The sequence below is a fragment of the Mirounga angustirostris genome, unplaced genomic scaffold, assembly GCF_029215605.1.
Source record: "Mirounga angustirostris isolate CCGP_5_RB_7025 unplaced genomic scaffold, mMirAng1.0.hap1 SCAF_5, whole genome shotgun sequence".
Classification (NCBI taxonomy): domain Eukaryota; kingdom Metazoa; phylum Chordata; class Mammalia; order Carnivora; family Phocidae; genus Mirounga; species Mirounga angustirostris.
The window spans coordinates 45,399,246-45,414,231 of NW_026991713.1; the positions used below are offsets into that span (position 1 = coordinate 45,399,246).

Here is a 14,986-nt window from a genome sequence, read left to right on the forward strand (position 1 = left end):
GGGGAGACATTTAAATGGCTATAGAACAGAGAGCAGGGCCTCTTGAATTGGGTCAAAGAAAGATGGAAAGAGAATTCATTCTTTGATTTTTTTTTTTTCCCCCCAAATCAATTTTAAGGCATTTAGGTAAATGCAGAGACACTTTCTAAGTGAAAATGTTGATACGTGCAAGAGCTCATATAGAATGGTTTTATTACCAGGAATGTGAAGGTAAGAGACTGAGTTTTAGGGAGTTTGGAGTTACCCGAAAATACCTCCTTTGGGTAATAAACCAGGAGTTCAGTAAAGATAATAAGATGATGGGCAAGCAAAAGGGTAGGCCACCATGTTTCAATTGGTGTCTCAGAGTTTAAATAACATAGTCAAATAATTCATTTCATGTTTGATTTCTGTTACTGTGATGTTTTTGGATAGATGCGGTGAAAGCTTGCACAGATGAGAGCCTTACTGTTGAGGAAAGAGTAGAGGTCTGTGTTCCACTTTACACAAACATGATTGCTCTGCACCAGCTTCTAGAGAGGTAAAACTTAATTGACAAGCAGTTAACCTTGTGTTAAAAATTGATTTTTTTTCATGTGTTTAGACATGTTTTTTTCTTATTAAGGTATGAGGCTGCAGTGGAGCTTTGTAAATGTTTATTGGAAACGTGTCCCATGAACTGCCAATTGTTGGAAGCCCTTGTTGCTTTGTATTTGCAAACAAATCAGCACGACAGAGCCAGGGCAGTGTGGCTTACTGCATTTGAAAAAAATCCTCAGAATGCAGAGGTTTTTTATCATATGTGCAAATTCTTCATCTTACAGGTAAAAAAAAAAAAAGCCTCATAATTCTTAAATATTTTTTTGTGTTTCACGTTTCCTTATTCATTCTTTACGATGTTTCAGGCATCAGTCTCTTTAGGAAGCTTTTCCTAGTATTTTTCCCTTTGCAGATTGTGTTACGTATTCCTTCTCTCTTTGCTAAAAATACTCTGTGTGTAGTTCTGTCATTGCACTTATGTTGCTTCGTAGTTTTGTTTCTAGCTGCTTTATATACTAAGAACTTTATGAGGGCAAGGACCATGTCTTAATCAGATTTAGAGCCCCCAGCACACCTAGCACCAGTGCTAAACATGCAGTAGAAGATTATTAGACAGGGGCGCCTGGGTGGCTCAGTCATAAAGCATCTGCCTTCAGCTCAGGTCATGGTCCCAGGGTCCTGGGATCAAGCCCCACATCAGGCTCCCTGCTTGGCAGGAAGCCTGCTTCTTCCTCTCCCACTCCCCCTGCTTGTGTGTTCCCTCTCTCGCTGTGTCAAATAAATAAAATCTTTAAAAAAAAAAAAGCTTATTAGACAGTTGGTGGATGTGGTATATTGGGTGTTAAGCTGTTTAATGGTTGGTTGGATTTAATTGGAGATCAGAATATAGAGTTATCTCTACCCCCATCTATTCAAGAAACTTAATCTTATCAGTAGGGGGTGATTAAGGGCTTTTTCCTCCCTTGAGAGATTTAATTAAACATTGTAAGTGTAATGTGTATCCTTCCTCTCTTCTTTTTGAAATAGAATCAAGGAGATAATCTTCTTCCATTTTTGCGGAAATTTATTGCATCCTTCTTTAAACCTGGGTTTGAGAAGTATAGTAACTTGGATCTATTTCGGTAAGTTTGTTGAACTCTTGATTTTATAGAAGAAAGGGACAATATAGTTTAGTAGAAAGATTACAGATTTTTTTGTGGGTTGATTACATTTTAGACTGATGTTAAAAAAATACTTGAACACTCTTACAGAACTGTTATGAGGGCAGTAGAACTGAATAAAAACAGAAAAGATGTAATATGCTTTGCATTCTTTGGATTAAAGACACTGAGAAAGGAAGGCTTATATTAACATCATGGTGACTCATTCTGCTTTTAATTCATTGTTATTGTTAATTTTAGTACTTAATACCATAGCAGTGAATTATCTGAGACAATGTCAAGGGAGTTTTGAAAAAATGAATTTTAATTTATTTGATTGGTGACCTCAAATGGATGTAGTACACCTTTTACTTTTTTTTAAGTCTAAAGAGATCCCGCTCTAGCCTCTCAAATACAGAGTGAGAAGTTTTCGAGCAGTCTTTTCTCAAGCATCATTTTCTCAGTAACTTATGTAAAGCTCTATTTACTGCCTTTGCTTGCTTGGTTTTGAGTTCTTACTCTAACAAGAGAATAACAGTAAGAGGCCACAGGAAATCGTAAAGAATTATTTGGGGGGGAAGGCTTTTCTTCCCTTCTTTCTCCTCATCTCTCTCTAGGCATCACCAAACTTTTTCACTTAAGGGCCAGATAGTAAATCTTTTAGGTTTGCAAGCCATATGGTCTACCACTACCCATCATCTATGCTGTTTTAGGAAGAAAGTAGAGACAACATATAAATGAATGAGCATGGCTGTATTCTAATAAAACCTTATTTACAAAAATAGGCATAGCCTGCTGATTCCAAGTAAAACAGCATCAAAAGGAAAATACTTTATCATCACATACTCTATTGTTTTATGTTAGGAAGAACTGAGAGAAGGAAGGCCCTGAGGCACCTGGGTGGCTTAGTCAGTTAAGTGTCTGCCTTTGGCTCAGGTTCTTGGGATCAAGCCCCGCATCAGGTTCCCTGCTCAGTGGACAGTCTGCCTCTCCCTCTCCGTCTCCCTCTGCTCCTCCCCCCGCTTGTGCTTGTTTTCTCTCTCTCTCTCTCTCTCGCTTGCTCATTCTCTCAAGTAAGTAAATAAAATATTTTTTAAAAAAATAAAAAAAGAAGGCCTAAGCTGAATATCTCCTAAAAATTTTTATTGTAGAAAACAGTACAGATAACATTTTGGTTTTATATATGCAAGTCTAATGCTTAGAAATATTTTTCTTTATTTAGGTGCTCCTTCTGCCTACCCCACAGTGTAGCAGTGTTCTATAAAAACATATTTTAAAAAAGTAGCTCAATGTTTTGTTAATTTGGTGATCCATCTACCCTAGAATATTTTGTGAACATTCTAGTTTTAGTTGAGATTTGGCAAAAGTTGGTGTCACTATTCTTTCCTAGACTTGAGTCTTTGTCTGTCCTTTCTGATAACCAGTTTATTGACATAGTGATTTTAGTACTGTTTCTGAAATTCTTTCTGCTGTTATATCTAGATTAATACCTTACAGTTAATTACAAAAGAATAATTTAAAATACAAATTAATGGAGAAGAATTAAACTATTTTATAAGAAACTTAGAGATTATTCAGCTTCCCCATGCTGACTTTGTCCCTGTTTAAATTAGAGTGCTTTAATGTCTCAAACTTAGGCACAGGACAGATCCAAAGCTGACCTTTTTACAGACTTGCTGGCTCTGATCTTCCCTTGGGCATGGAGGTAATTGGTTTAGCTTAAAAGAAGATGCTGCCAGTTTCTACTGTGGTAACTAATCAAAGATCTGAAGATCTTCTTGATGTCAGTTTAATGAAGCAGACTAAATAACTGTCAATAAAAATTTGGAAATGGATTGCCTCCACATAATCTTACTGTTTACTAAGTCACCTTGTTTTATTAAATTTTTCATGGGAAAAGTCATAATTCACAGTACACTAAGAGTTGACAACAGAAAAGAGTTTCTTTTGCTTAGTTTATTTAGACAATACTGAAGACCTTATTTACACAGAGTGTGCATTTTCTGTTAATTTAGGAAATATTTTTTGTATCTGTTATTAGAAGAATGGTAATAGGTGAGAATGTTTAGCATTGTCATACTTCTTATTGATACTGATATAAATTTTTTAAATTTACAAATATAGCCAAAGTTTATTAATGGAGTAAGTCACTGCTCTTACTGGGTTCAAAAAATTTTTTTTTTTACTTCATAAGTTAGAAATTGTAAAGCAAAATACTTAGAATGTAGTATGTATTGTAATATTTACCTAGAATTGGGTTCTGTCATTTCCCATGTGACATTTACTACAAAGACAGAGGGAGGGTGTGTGGGTGGCTCAGTCAGTAGAGCGTCTGACTCTTGATTTTGGCTTAATTAGGTCAAAATCTCAGGTTCGTGAGATTGAGCCCTGTGTCAGGCTCTGCCCTCAGCAAAGAGTCTGCTTCTCTTCCTCTCCCTCTGCTCCTCCTCCCCGCCCGCCCCCCCACATTCTCTTTCTCAAATAAATTAAAAAAAAAAAAAAAACTAGATAAGGTAATTTTCATGCATTTCAAGTCAATTTGAAGATTAGTAGATAGCCACAAAAGTTAACTTGGGGATTTTATTCATTTTACTGAAGTTAGCCTAGGGATGGAGTCTTACGTAGATTAAATTTGAAGTCATCTCTTACGTCAGTTTTCAGTTGCCAAATCTAGTATCTTTAGAAGTTAAGTGATTAACTCATGGTAATATAGCTAGTTATGGCCAAGTTCACAAGATGATAATAACCTGACTTCTAGATGTCCCACTTCTTCCTTTGCTTATGGTTCCTCCTGTCCTCTGCCACCATACAACTTCTGTAATCCATTAAAACTTAGTTCCTTGAAATAATTTTTAAATCCAAGAGATCACTGTATTTCCTTTAAAAACGTTACTCTTGGGGCGCCTGGGTGGCTCATTCGTTGAGCATCTGCCTTCGGCTCGGGTCATGATCCCTGGGTCCTGGGATCGAGCCCCGTGTGGGGCTCCCTGCTCAGCAGGAGGCCTGCTTCTCCCTCTTCCTCTCCCACTCCCCCTGCTGTGTTCCCTCTCTTGCTGTGTCTCTGTCAAATAAATAAATAAAATCTTAAAAAAAATAGAAAATAAAATAAAAAAATAAAAACATTACTCTTGCAGATGTTGGTAAATGTTGTACACACAAATTCAGATATATTGGGGAGAAACCTAAATTAGAGTCAAATAGATTTCTTTACTGATTGACTTTATAGAGTCTTTAATATCCTATTAAATATCCCACTGTGGCTTTTTAAGAGAGGGCTGTAATTTTCAGTATTTCCCAATCTTATTTGATCATGGTCCTCTTTTGATAAGTGCCTTATAGACTAGTGTGTTACAGAATATACTTAGATATCATATCTAAAATGAAACCTATAATGCTATGTATGTGTATGTATGTAAATGAGAAAGAGATTGTTTTCAGATGTCAAGTTTTATAACTCTTAAAGAACTTTTTGTTTTTACAAGAAAGTATAGATTTTGTGGGAAAATTTTAGAGACATGGTAATCCCATTTGTTCTCTGTTTTTAATTAGCTTTAATTAGATGATTATGGGGTTTGTTTAATTTGGGGGATAGAATAAATTCATTTTGAAGAGGAGTTACTCGTGTAGGTATAAAAGAATAGACTGTGTGATGCTAGAGATGTGACCAAAGCAGTACGGTTATACATGTGAACACAGTCTCAAGACTCAAAGTATTTCAAAGACATTCAGGTTCAAGCAGAGGTGTTTTGTTTTGTTTTGTTTTTGTTTTTCTTAAGTATTAGTAATCCATGTGTGCATAGGCATAATTTCAAACAGAGGTTTGGTTTTGTTTTGTTTCAGGTATCTTTTAAATATACCAGGACCACTTGACATTCCAGCCCGTTTATGTAAAGGGAATTTTGATGATGAGTTGTTTAACTACCAAGTTCCTTATTTGTGGCTGATTTACTGGTGAGACATTATCTACTGTGGAAAGAAGTACTGCATATTAGACTTGCACTTGTTATTTATTACTGAATTATACTGTATTAAAACTAATTTGATGTTAAAGTCAATGAAGCAAAATTGAAGGGATGCTAAGGTTGTTATAGAAGAATACATTATTATAGAAGAAACCTCAGAAGAAGGATTCCATTGTAATAATATCTGTAATGTTTAAAATAATACTTTGTCATTCCTTTACCTAATTGAATTGAGCTGTAGACATACAGTGTTTTCCTTCATTTTTTAAACAGCCTTTGTCATCCTCTTCAATCAAGTATTAAAGAGACAGTGGAGGCATATGAGGCAGCATTAGGGGTGGCCATGAGATCTGATACAGTGCAGAAGATTTGGATGGAGTAAGTTTAGTTCCTCTTAATAAGAATGGGATTTGGAATAAAGGGATATGGCGGGGAAAGGGGTGATCACCTTTCTGAGTGAGAAAAACACTGCCTTAATTATTCTAAATTATAATATTTTTCTTTTGGCAGTTATCTTGTCTTTGCCAATAATAGAGCTGCTGGATCCAGAAACAAAGTCCAAGAATTCAAATTTTTTACTGATTTAGTGAATAGATGTTTGGTTACAGTCCCTGCCCGATACCCCATTCCTTTTAGCAGTGCTGATTACTGGTCCAACTATGAATTTCATAATAGGGTAAGAACTTAAAACTTTTCTTCTTTAGATATTTGCAAAAGAAGGGGACTTAAAAAATGACAGCAAAACTCTTGTTTTATATCAAGAGAGCTTTTCTTAGGACCACTTTTGTAGCATTTACTGTTACTCTTCACCGTGTTTCCTACTTATGACTTAAATCTAGGAACAGAGCCCTTTTAAGTTAAAGTAAAATGTGCATATTGATATATTTAAGAAAATTTAGCATTGAAGTACAATTGAAGTGATGTTAAGGTTTAAGACATATTAAAGAAGAAAGATCGAAAGAAGTAATTATAATAATATCTGTAATGCTTTGCATGATAAGTTGGAAATTTTACTCAATGAAAAATTCCATAATGTACAGTGTAGATACTTTTTTTGGTTACTATTTTCTCAAGTGAATATTAGCTATACATAGGGCATAAGAAAGCTGAAATTACACGCTGTTTAGAATTTTAATAGTAGAATATGACTAATGATATATTTATAAGGTTATTTTCTTATAGGAAAGGAAGCACAGGTTTGGTTTAGTTTATTTTCAGAGACCCCTTTCATTTAGTGCATGTAGGCTAAAAGCTCCTGTTAGAGCTCCATGTAGACTAAAACATATATGTATTTTATTTTATTTTTCGGTGGGATGGTTTTGTTGCTAATCAGGATAACCAATTACTATGCTTTGTACTTCTATGCCATTCTTTATCCCAGGATCTCAAACCACTTTATGGACATTAAGTCATTTACACACGGGCATTCCATGAGCAAGATGTGGCAGGTATTATTAGTCCTATGACTTGCCCAGCTATACAGCAAGTAAAGGTAGACTCAGGAATGTAAACCCAGACTCCTGGCTTCTAGTAGTCAGTGTTCTCAGTCCATGGCTGTCATCACTAGATCATATTTCCTAATTCATATTTGGAAAGTCACTAATATAATTAATGGTAGGAACTGTAACTCACAGCATCATACATTATTATAATTTATACATTCATGTCTTTTAAAGACCATTTTGGTTTTCTCATTAAAACACATAGGTAATTGGATTTCACATTTTGTTGCATTCATTTTCCCCCCCCTCAACCTTTACAGGTTATTTTCTTTTATTTGAGCTGTGTTCCAAAGACTCAGCATTCCAAAACCTTGGAACGGTTTTGCTCAATTATGCCAACTAATTCTGGACTTGCACTGAGGTAAGAAAAAATAAAATTATTTTTGGTCTCAGCCCAATAGCGCTTCATATAAAATTATTTTTTAAAAACTTGATAAGAGTTGTCTGTTCTTTAGCATTTTCTCATTTGATACATACTACTTCAATTTCAGAGTTGTTAAGCAATATACAGCTATTCATGTAAAAGTCAGTATAAAAATCTGGTCACTTCAGAAAACTACATTATAAGGGGCCTATGATTCAAGTAAAGTTATCTGCATTCCCTAAGCACATACCATCTGTCCTTAGCACATGCATTATAAGTAGTAAGCATTTTTTACATAGCAAAGGAATATTACTTAAAAGGTTTGTAAAGTGTTAATGGAGATAGCAGCCAACTATATATATTTTGGTTACTATGATTTGTTTTCATGTATGTCAGTCATTCTCAAGTATTATCATGCATCAGAGTCTCCTGGGATGCTCATTTAAAATACAGATTCCTGGGGGCCTCTGGCTGGCTCAGTTGGTAGAGCTTGTGACTCTTGATCCTCAGAGGTCGAGAGTTCAAACCCTACATTGGGCATAGAGGCTGCTTTAAAAATCAATTAACTAAATAAAATATAGATTCCTGAGCTTGAGCCCTCAAATACATTTGAGAAACACTTATCTAGGGATTTCATACATTGAATTAGAGGGAGACTTCTGAGCATTTCTTTGTAGTTTCTCTGCTCTGACAGAGTAAACTTATTCTCACCCTCAAGAATTGTGCATTTTAATTCAAAATGGTACCCTCCATGCTAATGCTTTGGCTTCTGCTTGTGCAGTCACTCCCACTGCATCAGTTGTGTCATGTTTCTAAGTTTGTTTTGTGGATCATAAGGTACCTAAAATATTTATCAAATATTTCTTTGTGTTTTAAAGTATTTCCATTCCATTTAGCATGTATGTGGGAAAATGGTATGAGATTGAAAAAAATTTAAAGGCTTAAGGCTATGACAAAAATAGTGTTTCATAATAAAAATTCTTAGTAAGCATTCCAGTCTGCAGAAGCTAATACAGAAATTTCTATTATAAAACATCACCTTTGGGGAGCCTGAGTGGCTCAGTCAGTTAAGCATCTACCTTTGGCTCAGGTCATGATCCCAGGGTCCTGGGATTGAACCCTGTGTCGGGCTCCCTGCTCAGCGGGGAGTCTGCTTCTCCCTCTCCCTCTGCCCTTCCCCCGGCTCGCGCTCTGACGTGCTCTCTATCTCTCAAATAAACAAAATCTTTTAAAAAAATAAAGCATCACCTTTGGTAAAACATGAAAAACAGAAAATGTCATATTTTGACTAGTATCTGTTAGGATAGGCATTTAGGAATACAGGTAGTTTAATTGTTGGTTTTGATGATAGAGCTCCACTTGCTGTGTTTTGATAGTTATTTCCTTGTGGTCATTCTTGTCTTTTTTTTTTTTTTTTTCCAGAATAGAGAACTTAATAATTAGTCACTGTACTTACATTTTAACCCAAGAAACATTCATATTTCATCTACTCTGTTTAATAAAGACAGAAAAATACAAGGAAATTATATTAATATATCAAGTCATTATTTTCAAAAATTTGGGGGAGGGAGCGCATGGAGTGAGTGCTTTAATAAGAATATGTAGACCTATTTTAGTCTGTTGAATGTGGCATGGGCCTTGACTGGGCATCTTACTAGTTTGCCTATTCCTTTCCCAGGGCAGTTTTTGTAAGAGGCATTTACAATCACTTGCTGAATAGCCTTGAGGGAATTTAACTGATCAAAAATTATACCTCATCAAACATTCTGCTCATAGAGCACATTTGGGGTTCCCTACACTTGCAATGCTTTGTTCATTTTCCTGAATGTACTTTGCAGGCTACTTCAACATGAATGGGAAGAAAGCAATGTTCAGATTCTGAAACTTCAAGCCAAGATGTTTACATATAATATTCCAACATGCCTGGCCACCTGGAAAATGTAATGCAGCAATCATGTACATGTTTTTATAGCTATTGCTTTTATTTGTAAGGTTTGCTCCAGACAGGTAAATCTGAAATGACATCTTTTTTTTTTTTTCCTGGACAGAGCTCTAATTTAGATTTATTTTTGGCACTTGCTGAGCTTTTCTACTGAGAGTAAGGGCGTGCTCACTAACAATTGCTTCTAAAAGCAGAATGGATGGAGTTTTAATTTTTTTTGAAGCAGAACATTTAGATAACAGTACTGTTATCAAACAAATCTGTTATACACATTTTAAGACCATCTTTTTTTTAAATGTGGGGTTTTCCCCCTCTTACAGATTGATGTCTTCTTTCTTTTAAAGGTATTATTAGTGCCAGGTGTTTTTACTAGTAATTATGAGTATTTTTTACGAACGTTATTTATTTTCAAAACACTGGTCTGCTTAATTCTTGTAAAGTTGATAAAAATTGTTGAATTTTTCTTTTCACTATAGGTTACCCTCCTTGGAAGTTTAGCCTGTTACTTTCAGGAAGTTTTGTACTCAGATTCCCACAGTCAGTATTCTGCCAGTGGTAGTATCTCATTTCGTTCAAAGATATATAAATTTGTCTTCTCCCCTTTCTATATTCCTTTTTTTTTCTTAGAGCCATTGCTGCTGAGATTGTGCTAAAGGGACAAAGAGAGGTAAGTTATGATTGATTTATCAGATGGGTCACTTTGTTTTTAAGCTGTCAGCCCCTTTTGTTGACTTCTCCGTTTAAAAGGATTAAAACATAAATGTTTATGTGCTAAGAGCTCTAAATGTTTGGAAACTTGAAAACCCAGTGTAACCATTTTGTATATTATGAGGTCCCAGTGAAATAATTAGGATTATAAACATGTTTTTTATCATGTTTCCTGATGGAATTGTGTGTATATCTATCTTATAGGTCCACCGTTTATATCAGAGAGCCTTACAGAAGTTACCTCTTTGTGCATCACTGTGGAAAGATGTAATGCTTTTTATCTTTTATTCATCTTGAAGTTTTCCTATAAATTTTCTGCATGTGCCATATCCATTGATGTGGTGATGCTCAAAATCTAGCTAAGTCTTACTTCTGTGCTTCCCTGTCTTTTACAGCAACTCTTGTTTGAAGCATCAGAAGGAGGTAAAACTGATAACCTGAGAAAACTAGTTTCCAAGTGCCAAGAGATTGGAGTCAGCCTAAATGAGCTCTTAAATTTAAACAGTTACAAAACAGAAAGCAAGAATCACTGAACACTGGGTGCAGTCAGTTCTAAGTCCTTATAATAATTGCCAAAATTATTTGAATGATCCTTCAAGATTAGGCTGATCCCTGGCTAAGGTCTGCGTAAGGCAGACAAGCATTACTGATCATATCAAGTCCCCTACAATATCCTATCCTCAAAACCGGAAGCAATGAACATGACCCTCTTCGGTTGGATAAATGAACTTCCTGTTTGGCCTACTTCTGGGCCCTGCCAGATTCTCATAACATCATGTACGTAAGTATAGTTCCTCAAAGTGACTGACATTTATTTTAATTTTGCTTTGTTTTTGTTTTTATTTTTTACTTTTCCCCCTTTCTTTATGTTGTGCTATTCCTGATTCACTTGACACTCTCTGATGCCTGAGAGATTCTTGTTTGGGATTTAATTTCCAGGGCTGTGTTTACAAGTAAAATGCAGGCAGTCCCTTTTAGTTCTTCTTCTTTAAACCTTTTGAGATTCTTCATTTCAGGATTAAAACTTAAGCAGTCCATCTTAAGGAAAGTGTAACTGCCATGGCCACAAGTCTGCTAGTTGCACTTGAATGCTCTAACAGGGTTGTTTATTGCCCTTTCTACGTTCTGGACTCCTTGCCGAGACTGTTTAACTTGAAGATTAAAGAAACTATTGCAAATGCCAGTGCATCAGAACCTAAGAGTGGTCAAATATTATGTGCAATTTTTTTGTAAAGAAATTTTAATTTATAATAAAGTTTAACAGTTTAAAGAACAGTTAATATTCGAACTGCTTTGTATTGAAATACTACTTTGTAGTATTAAAATTGTTTATAAACAAAATATTTTTAATATAAGTTAACTTTTTAAAAAATGTTGCTGTCTTTATTCACTTTTCACACTGGTGGGAAAGGGTTGAAGTAGGAGATACGGATTTTCCCTGTAACTATATCCTAACCTTTCCTATAAAAAGTTTAGTGACTTTTTAATTCACAAGATAGGTTCCCCTTCTATTTTGAGGACAGTGAACACATAGGTTTGCATTACCATTAAATCCCTCGTTCTCAAGACCCAGTGTTTAGAAAGTATCTCCCAACTGTAGTTTGAATGATTTGCTTAGTGACAGGCTGTCTTATGTTCAATATCAGTATGACCACATATAAAGAAGACCTTGCACTTTTTTTTTTCCCAGTCTATAGTCAGTGGTTTGCACCTGGTAGAAAATTGGTTAATGACACACACAAACACACCACACACACTTTCACAAATCTGGTTTTATAGCCACAATTCAATCTAACTGTTGGGGGAGACAGAGCAGTAGCCCCCATGAAATAGTAGGCAAATTTGTACATCTGTACATTTGTATAATGCTTAGTCAAAATAAAACCATGTTTTGAGGCCCCACTATGTGCCTACCAGATGGTGCATATTTGGCTAGTAGGTGCTGTTGGGTGAGGTCAGGAATGAAACCTACTTGGCTAGTGTTTTTCGTTAAATCAAAAAGAGGCTGATTGATTTTTCTCTAAAACCAAAGAAATTTGGGTAGAAGATCATATTCTTCCATTTTTATGCATTTAGCTATTTAACCTTGAAAGCTTTTCCTGCTCTATTATTTGAAAACCATTGTTAGGTCCTTAGAAAAATTTTTCCAGTCTGTTACCTCATAGTGTAACAGTTTTGATGTTAATAGCTTTAAGTGTCTCAGTAGTGTTTTTTGAGACAGTGCTAATAAGTTTTGAACTTCTGTATATTCTTTTTTTTTTAAGACTTTATTTATTTGACAGAGGAGGACACAGTGAGAGAGGGAACACAAGCAGGGGGAGTGGGAGAGGGAGAAGCAGGCTTCCCACAGAGCAGGGAGCCCGATATAGGGCTCGATCCCAGGACTCTGGGATCATGACCTGAGCCGAAGGCAGACGCTTAACGACTGAGCCACCCAGGCGCCCTGAACCTCTGTATATTCTTAAACTTACCATTTGTTGCATTAACAATTGATCAGCAGTAACTTTTACATCTTTTTTAAAAAGGAATACTTTGTGGGCTCCTGGGTGGCTCAGTAGGTTAAGCATCTGCCTTCAGCTCAGGTCATGATCCCAGGGTCCTGGGATTGAGCCTTGTGTTGGGCTCCCTGCTCAGTGGGGAGTCTGCTTCTCCCTCTCCCTCTGTTCCTCCCCCCCTGCTTGTGCTCGCTGTCTCTCTTTCTTTCTGTCTCCCTCTCTCTGAAAAAGAAAAAAAAAAGTATACTTTGGGGGTGCCTGGGTGGCTCAGTCAGTTGAGTGACCAAGACTCTTGATTTTGGCTCAGGTCATGATCTCAGGGTCATGAGATCAAGCCCAGTGTCAAGCTCTGCACTGGGCTAAGAGCCTGCTTATTATTTTCTCTCCCTTTCCCTTTGCCCCTCTCCCCCTAACTCTCTCTCCCTGGGGGGAAAAAAAAATGCTTTGGTGCATCAGCTCCAAGGTCCAGCCATGCAGGCTATACACTGTAACAACTCCAGGGGTCACCATCACATATTGTGCTTAGTCATGCAGGTAGAGGACCTAGCATATGTAGCTGTTTCCTTTTTGATCAGTTGTCATATTGCTATTTAAAATCAAAAAGCTTGGGGCGCCTGGCTGGCTCAGTCAGTAGAGCATGTGACTCTTGATCTCGGGTTTGTGAGTTCAAGCCCCACATTGGGGTGGAGTTTACTTAAGAAAAATAAAAAAATAAAGTATTTTAAATAAATAAAATCAAGAAGCTATTTTATAGAAATTTTATTGCTTTTATTTATTTATTTTAAGATTTTATTTTTTGACGGAGGCACAGCGAGAGAGGGAACACAAGCAGGGGGAGTGGGAGAGGGAGAAGTAGGCTTCCTGTGGAGCAGGGAGCCCAATGCGGGGCTCAATCCCAGGACCCTGGGATCAAGACCTGAGCCGAAGGCAGACGCTTAACGACTGAGCCACCCAGGCACCCCAGAAATTTTATTGCTTTTAAGATACTCTCTTTTTTTTAAAGATTTTATTTATTTATTCATGACAGAGAGAGAGAGAGGCAGAGGGAGAAGCAGGCTCCCAAGGAGCAGGGAGCCCGATGCGGGACTCGATCCCAGGACCCTGAGATCATGACCTGAGCCGTAGGCAGACGCTTAACCATCTGAGCCACCCAGGCGCCCTTTAAGATACTCTCTTAGTCACCCTTCCTGTCATTTTACAAATTTAACCTCAAAAAAAAAAAAAAAAAAAGCACTGCTTACAAGTGAGTTACATGTATATGTTTTGGTCATCCTTCCATATTCATTTTTACCTGTTTTTTTAATTAGGTGCTTTCAACATAAAATAATTAGAATATTAAAACAGGGTTAAAGTTGATAAAGTTACTGTGGTAGGGTAAATATGCTATTTCACATGCTGTATGACTTAAAGTCTGGGCAGAGAAGTGGCATATAGCGAGGCAAGGTCAGTCATCGAGAACTGCCGTTCTTTGCACTCCCTTACTCCCACCAGGGGGTGGAATACAAAAGAGGCATTTTAGGCTTTGGGGTTTTATCTCTGATAAAGGAAGTGGTGTGGCAGATTGCGGTGTATTTTTATGTGTTTTCCTTCATTTTAGAGAACAGCCTAATATTTCTATTTGCCTTTTAACGGAAAGTGGACCTTGTAACATTGTTGTCACTGGATTATCTAAGGCGGTTTGCTTTCAATTAAAGGGCATATAAACCTACATCATAAAGCAAGCAAGAATCTCCAGGTGCAACATCTAAGAGCTAAAGGCTCTAAGCAGACAAGCAAAAGGTGATTAAGACTGACAACAAATGTAGAGAGACTTTATTGAAGATTGTAGTTCAAATATTTGTTTTTCAAGGTTGAAAAAGTAGGAACATATGGCTGTAATACAAAGCAGGGCCAATATTCTTGCTTAAAGCTGTCATGTGTTCGCAGATAAGTCATAATTTCCTTAGTCTGTTTTCAGATCTGTGCTTTAACATTAGTGTGAGGGAAGAATGGGGAAATACAATTTTAGTAACCTTTTAAGTTTGAGTATTATGCCTGCAAATGTATCATTGCCCCTCAGTACAAATTAACAGTAATTATACAGAGCATTTTGGAATAAGAAGTGTTCAAGTAAAGGCAGACTTCCAAGGAACATTCTTGACATTGTTTCTTTTTTTGTCCACCTCACAATTTCACAGTTGGGTCTATGTCTTTCCGAGCTGTGGTACTTAATGTAGGTGGTAGAGCTGAGCTGGAAAAGAGTTTTTTCTTTTATTTTTTTAGGGCTGTATTCCATTTACCACCAAAAAGTCCCCTCACTTTCTGCAGGTATTCTTCAGTTGTGCATTTATTATTTTGGGGGCCAGTGGACAGCCA

General features: G+C 36.6%; 1 protein-coding gene across 1 annotated transcript in view; it reads left to right on the forward strand.

Moving 5' to 3' along the window:
- The window catches only part of ZFC3H1 (zinc finger C3H1-type containing), a 51,466-nt gene extending 39,962 nt beyond the window's left edge, over nucleotides 1-11,504 (forward strand). Inside the window, exons 25-35 of the mRNA XM_045872954.3 lie at nucleotides 415-520; nucleotides 605-803; nucleotides 1,546-1,640; nucleotides 5,499-5,609; nucleotides 5,894-5,998; nucleotides 6,131-6,296; nucleotides 7,383-7,483; nucleotides 9,325-9,426; nucleotides 10,056-10,095; nucleotides 10,341-10,403; nucleotides 10,532-11,504. Coding sequence (XP_045728910.1) covers nucleotides 415-520; nucleotides 605-803; nucleotides 1,546-1,640; nucleotides 5,499-5,609; nucleotides 5,894-5,998; nucleotides 6,131-6,296; nucleotides 7,383-7,483; nucleotides 9,325-9,426; nucleotides 10,056-10,095; nucleotides 10,341-10,403; nucleotides 10,532-10,669 — 1,226 coding nt within the window. The 3' untranslated portion in view covers nucleotides 10,670-11,504. The remainder of the gene's footprint in view (nucleotides 1-414; nucleotides 521-604; nucleotides 804-1,545; nucleotides 1,641-5,498; nucleotides 5,610-5,893; nucleotides 5,999-6,130; nucleotides 6,297-7,382; nucleotides 7,484-9,324; nucleotides 9,427-10,055; nucleotides 10,096-10,340; nucleotides 10,404-10,531) is intronic.
- The last annotated feature ends 3,482 nt before the right edge of the window (nucleotides 11,505-14,986 follow it).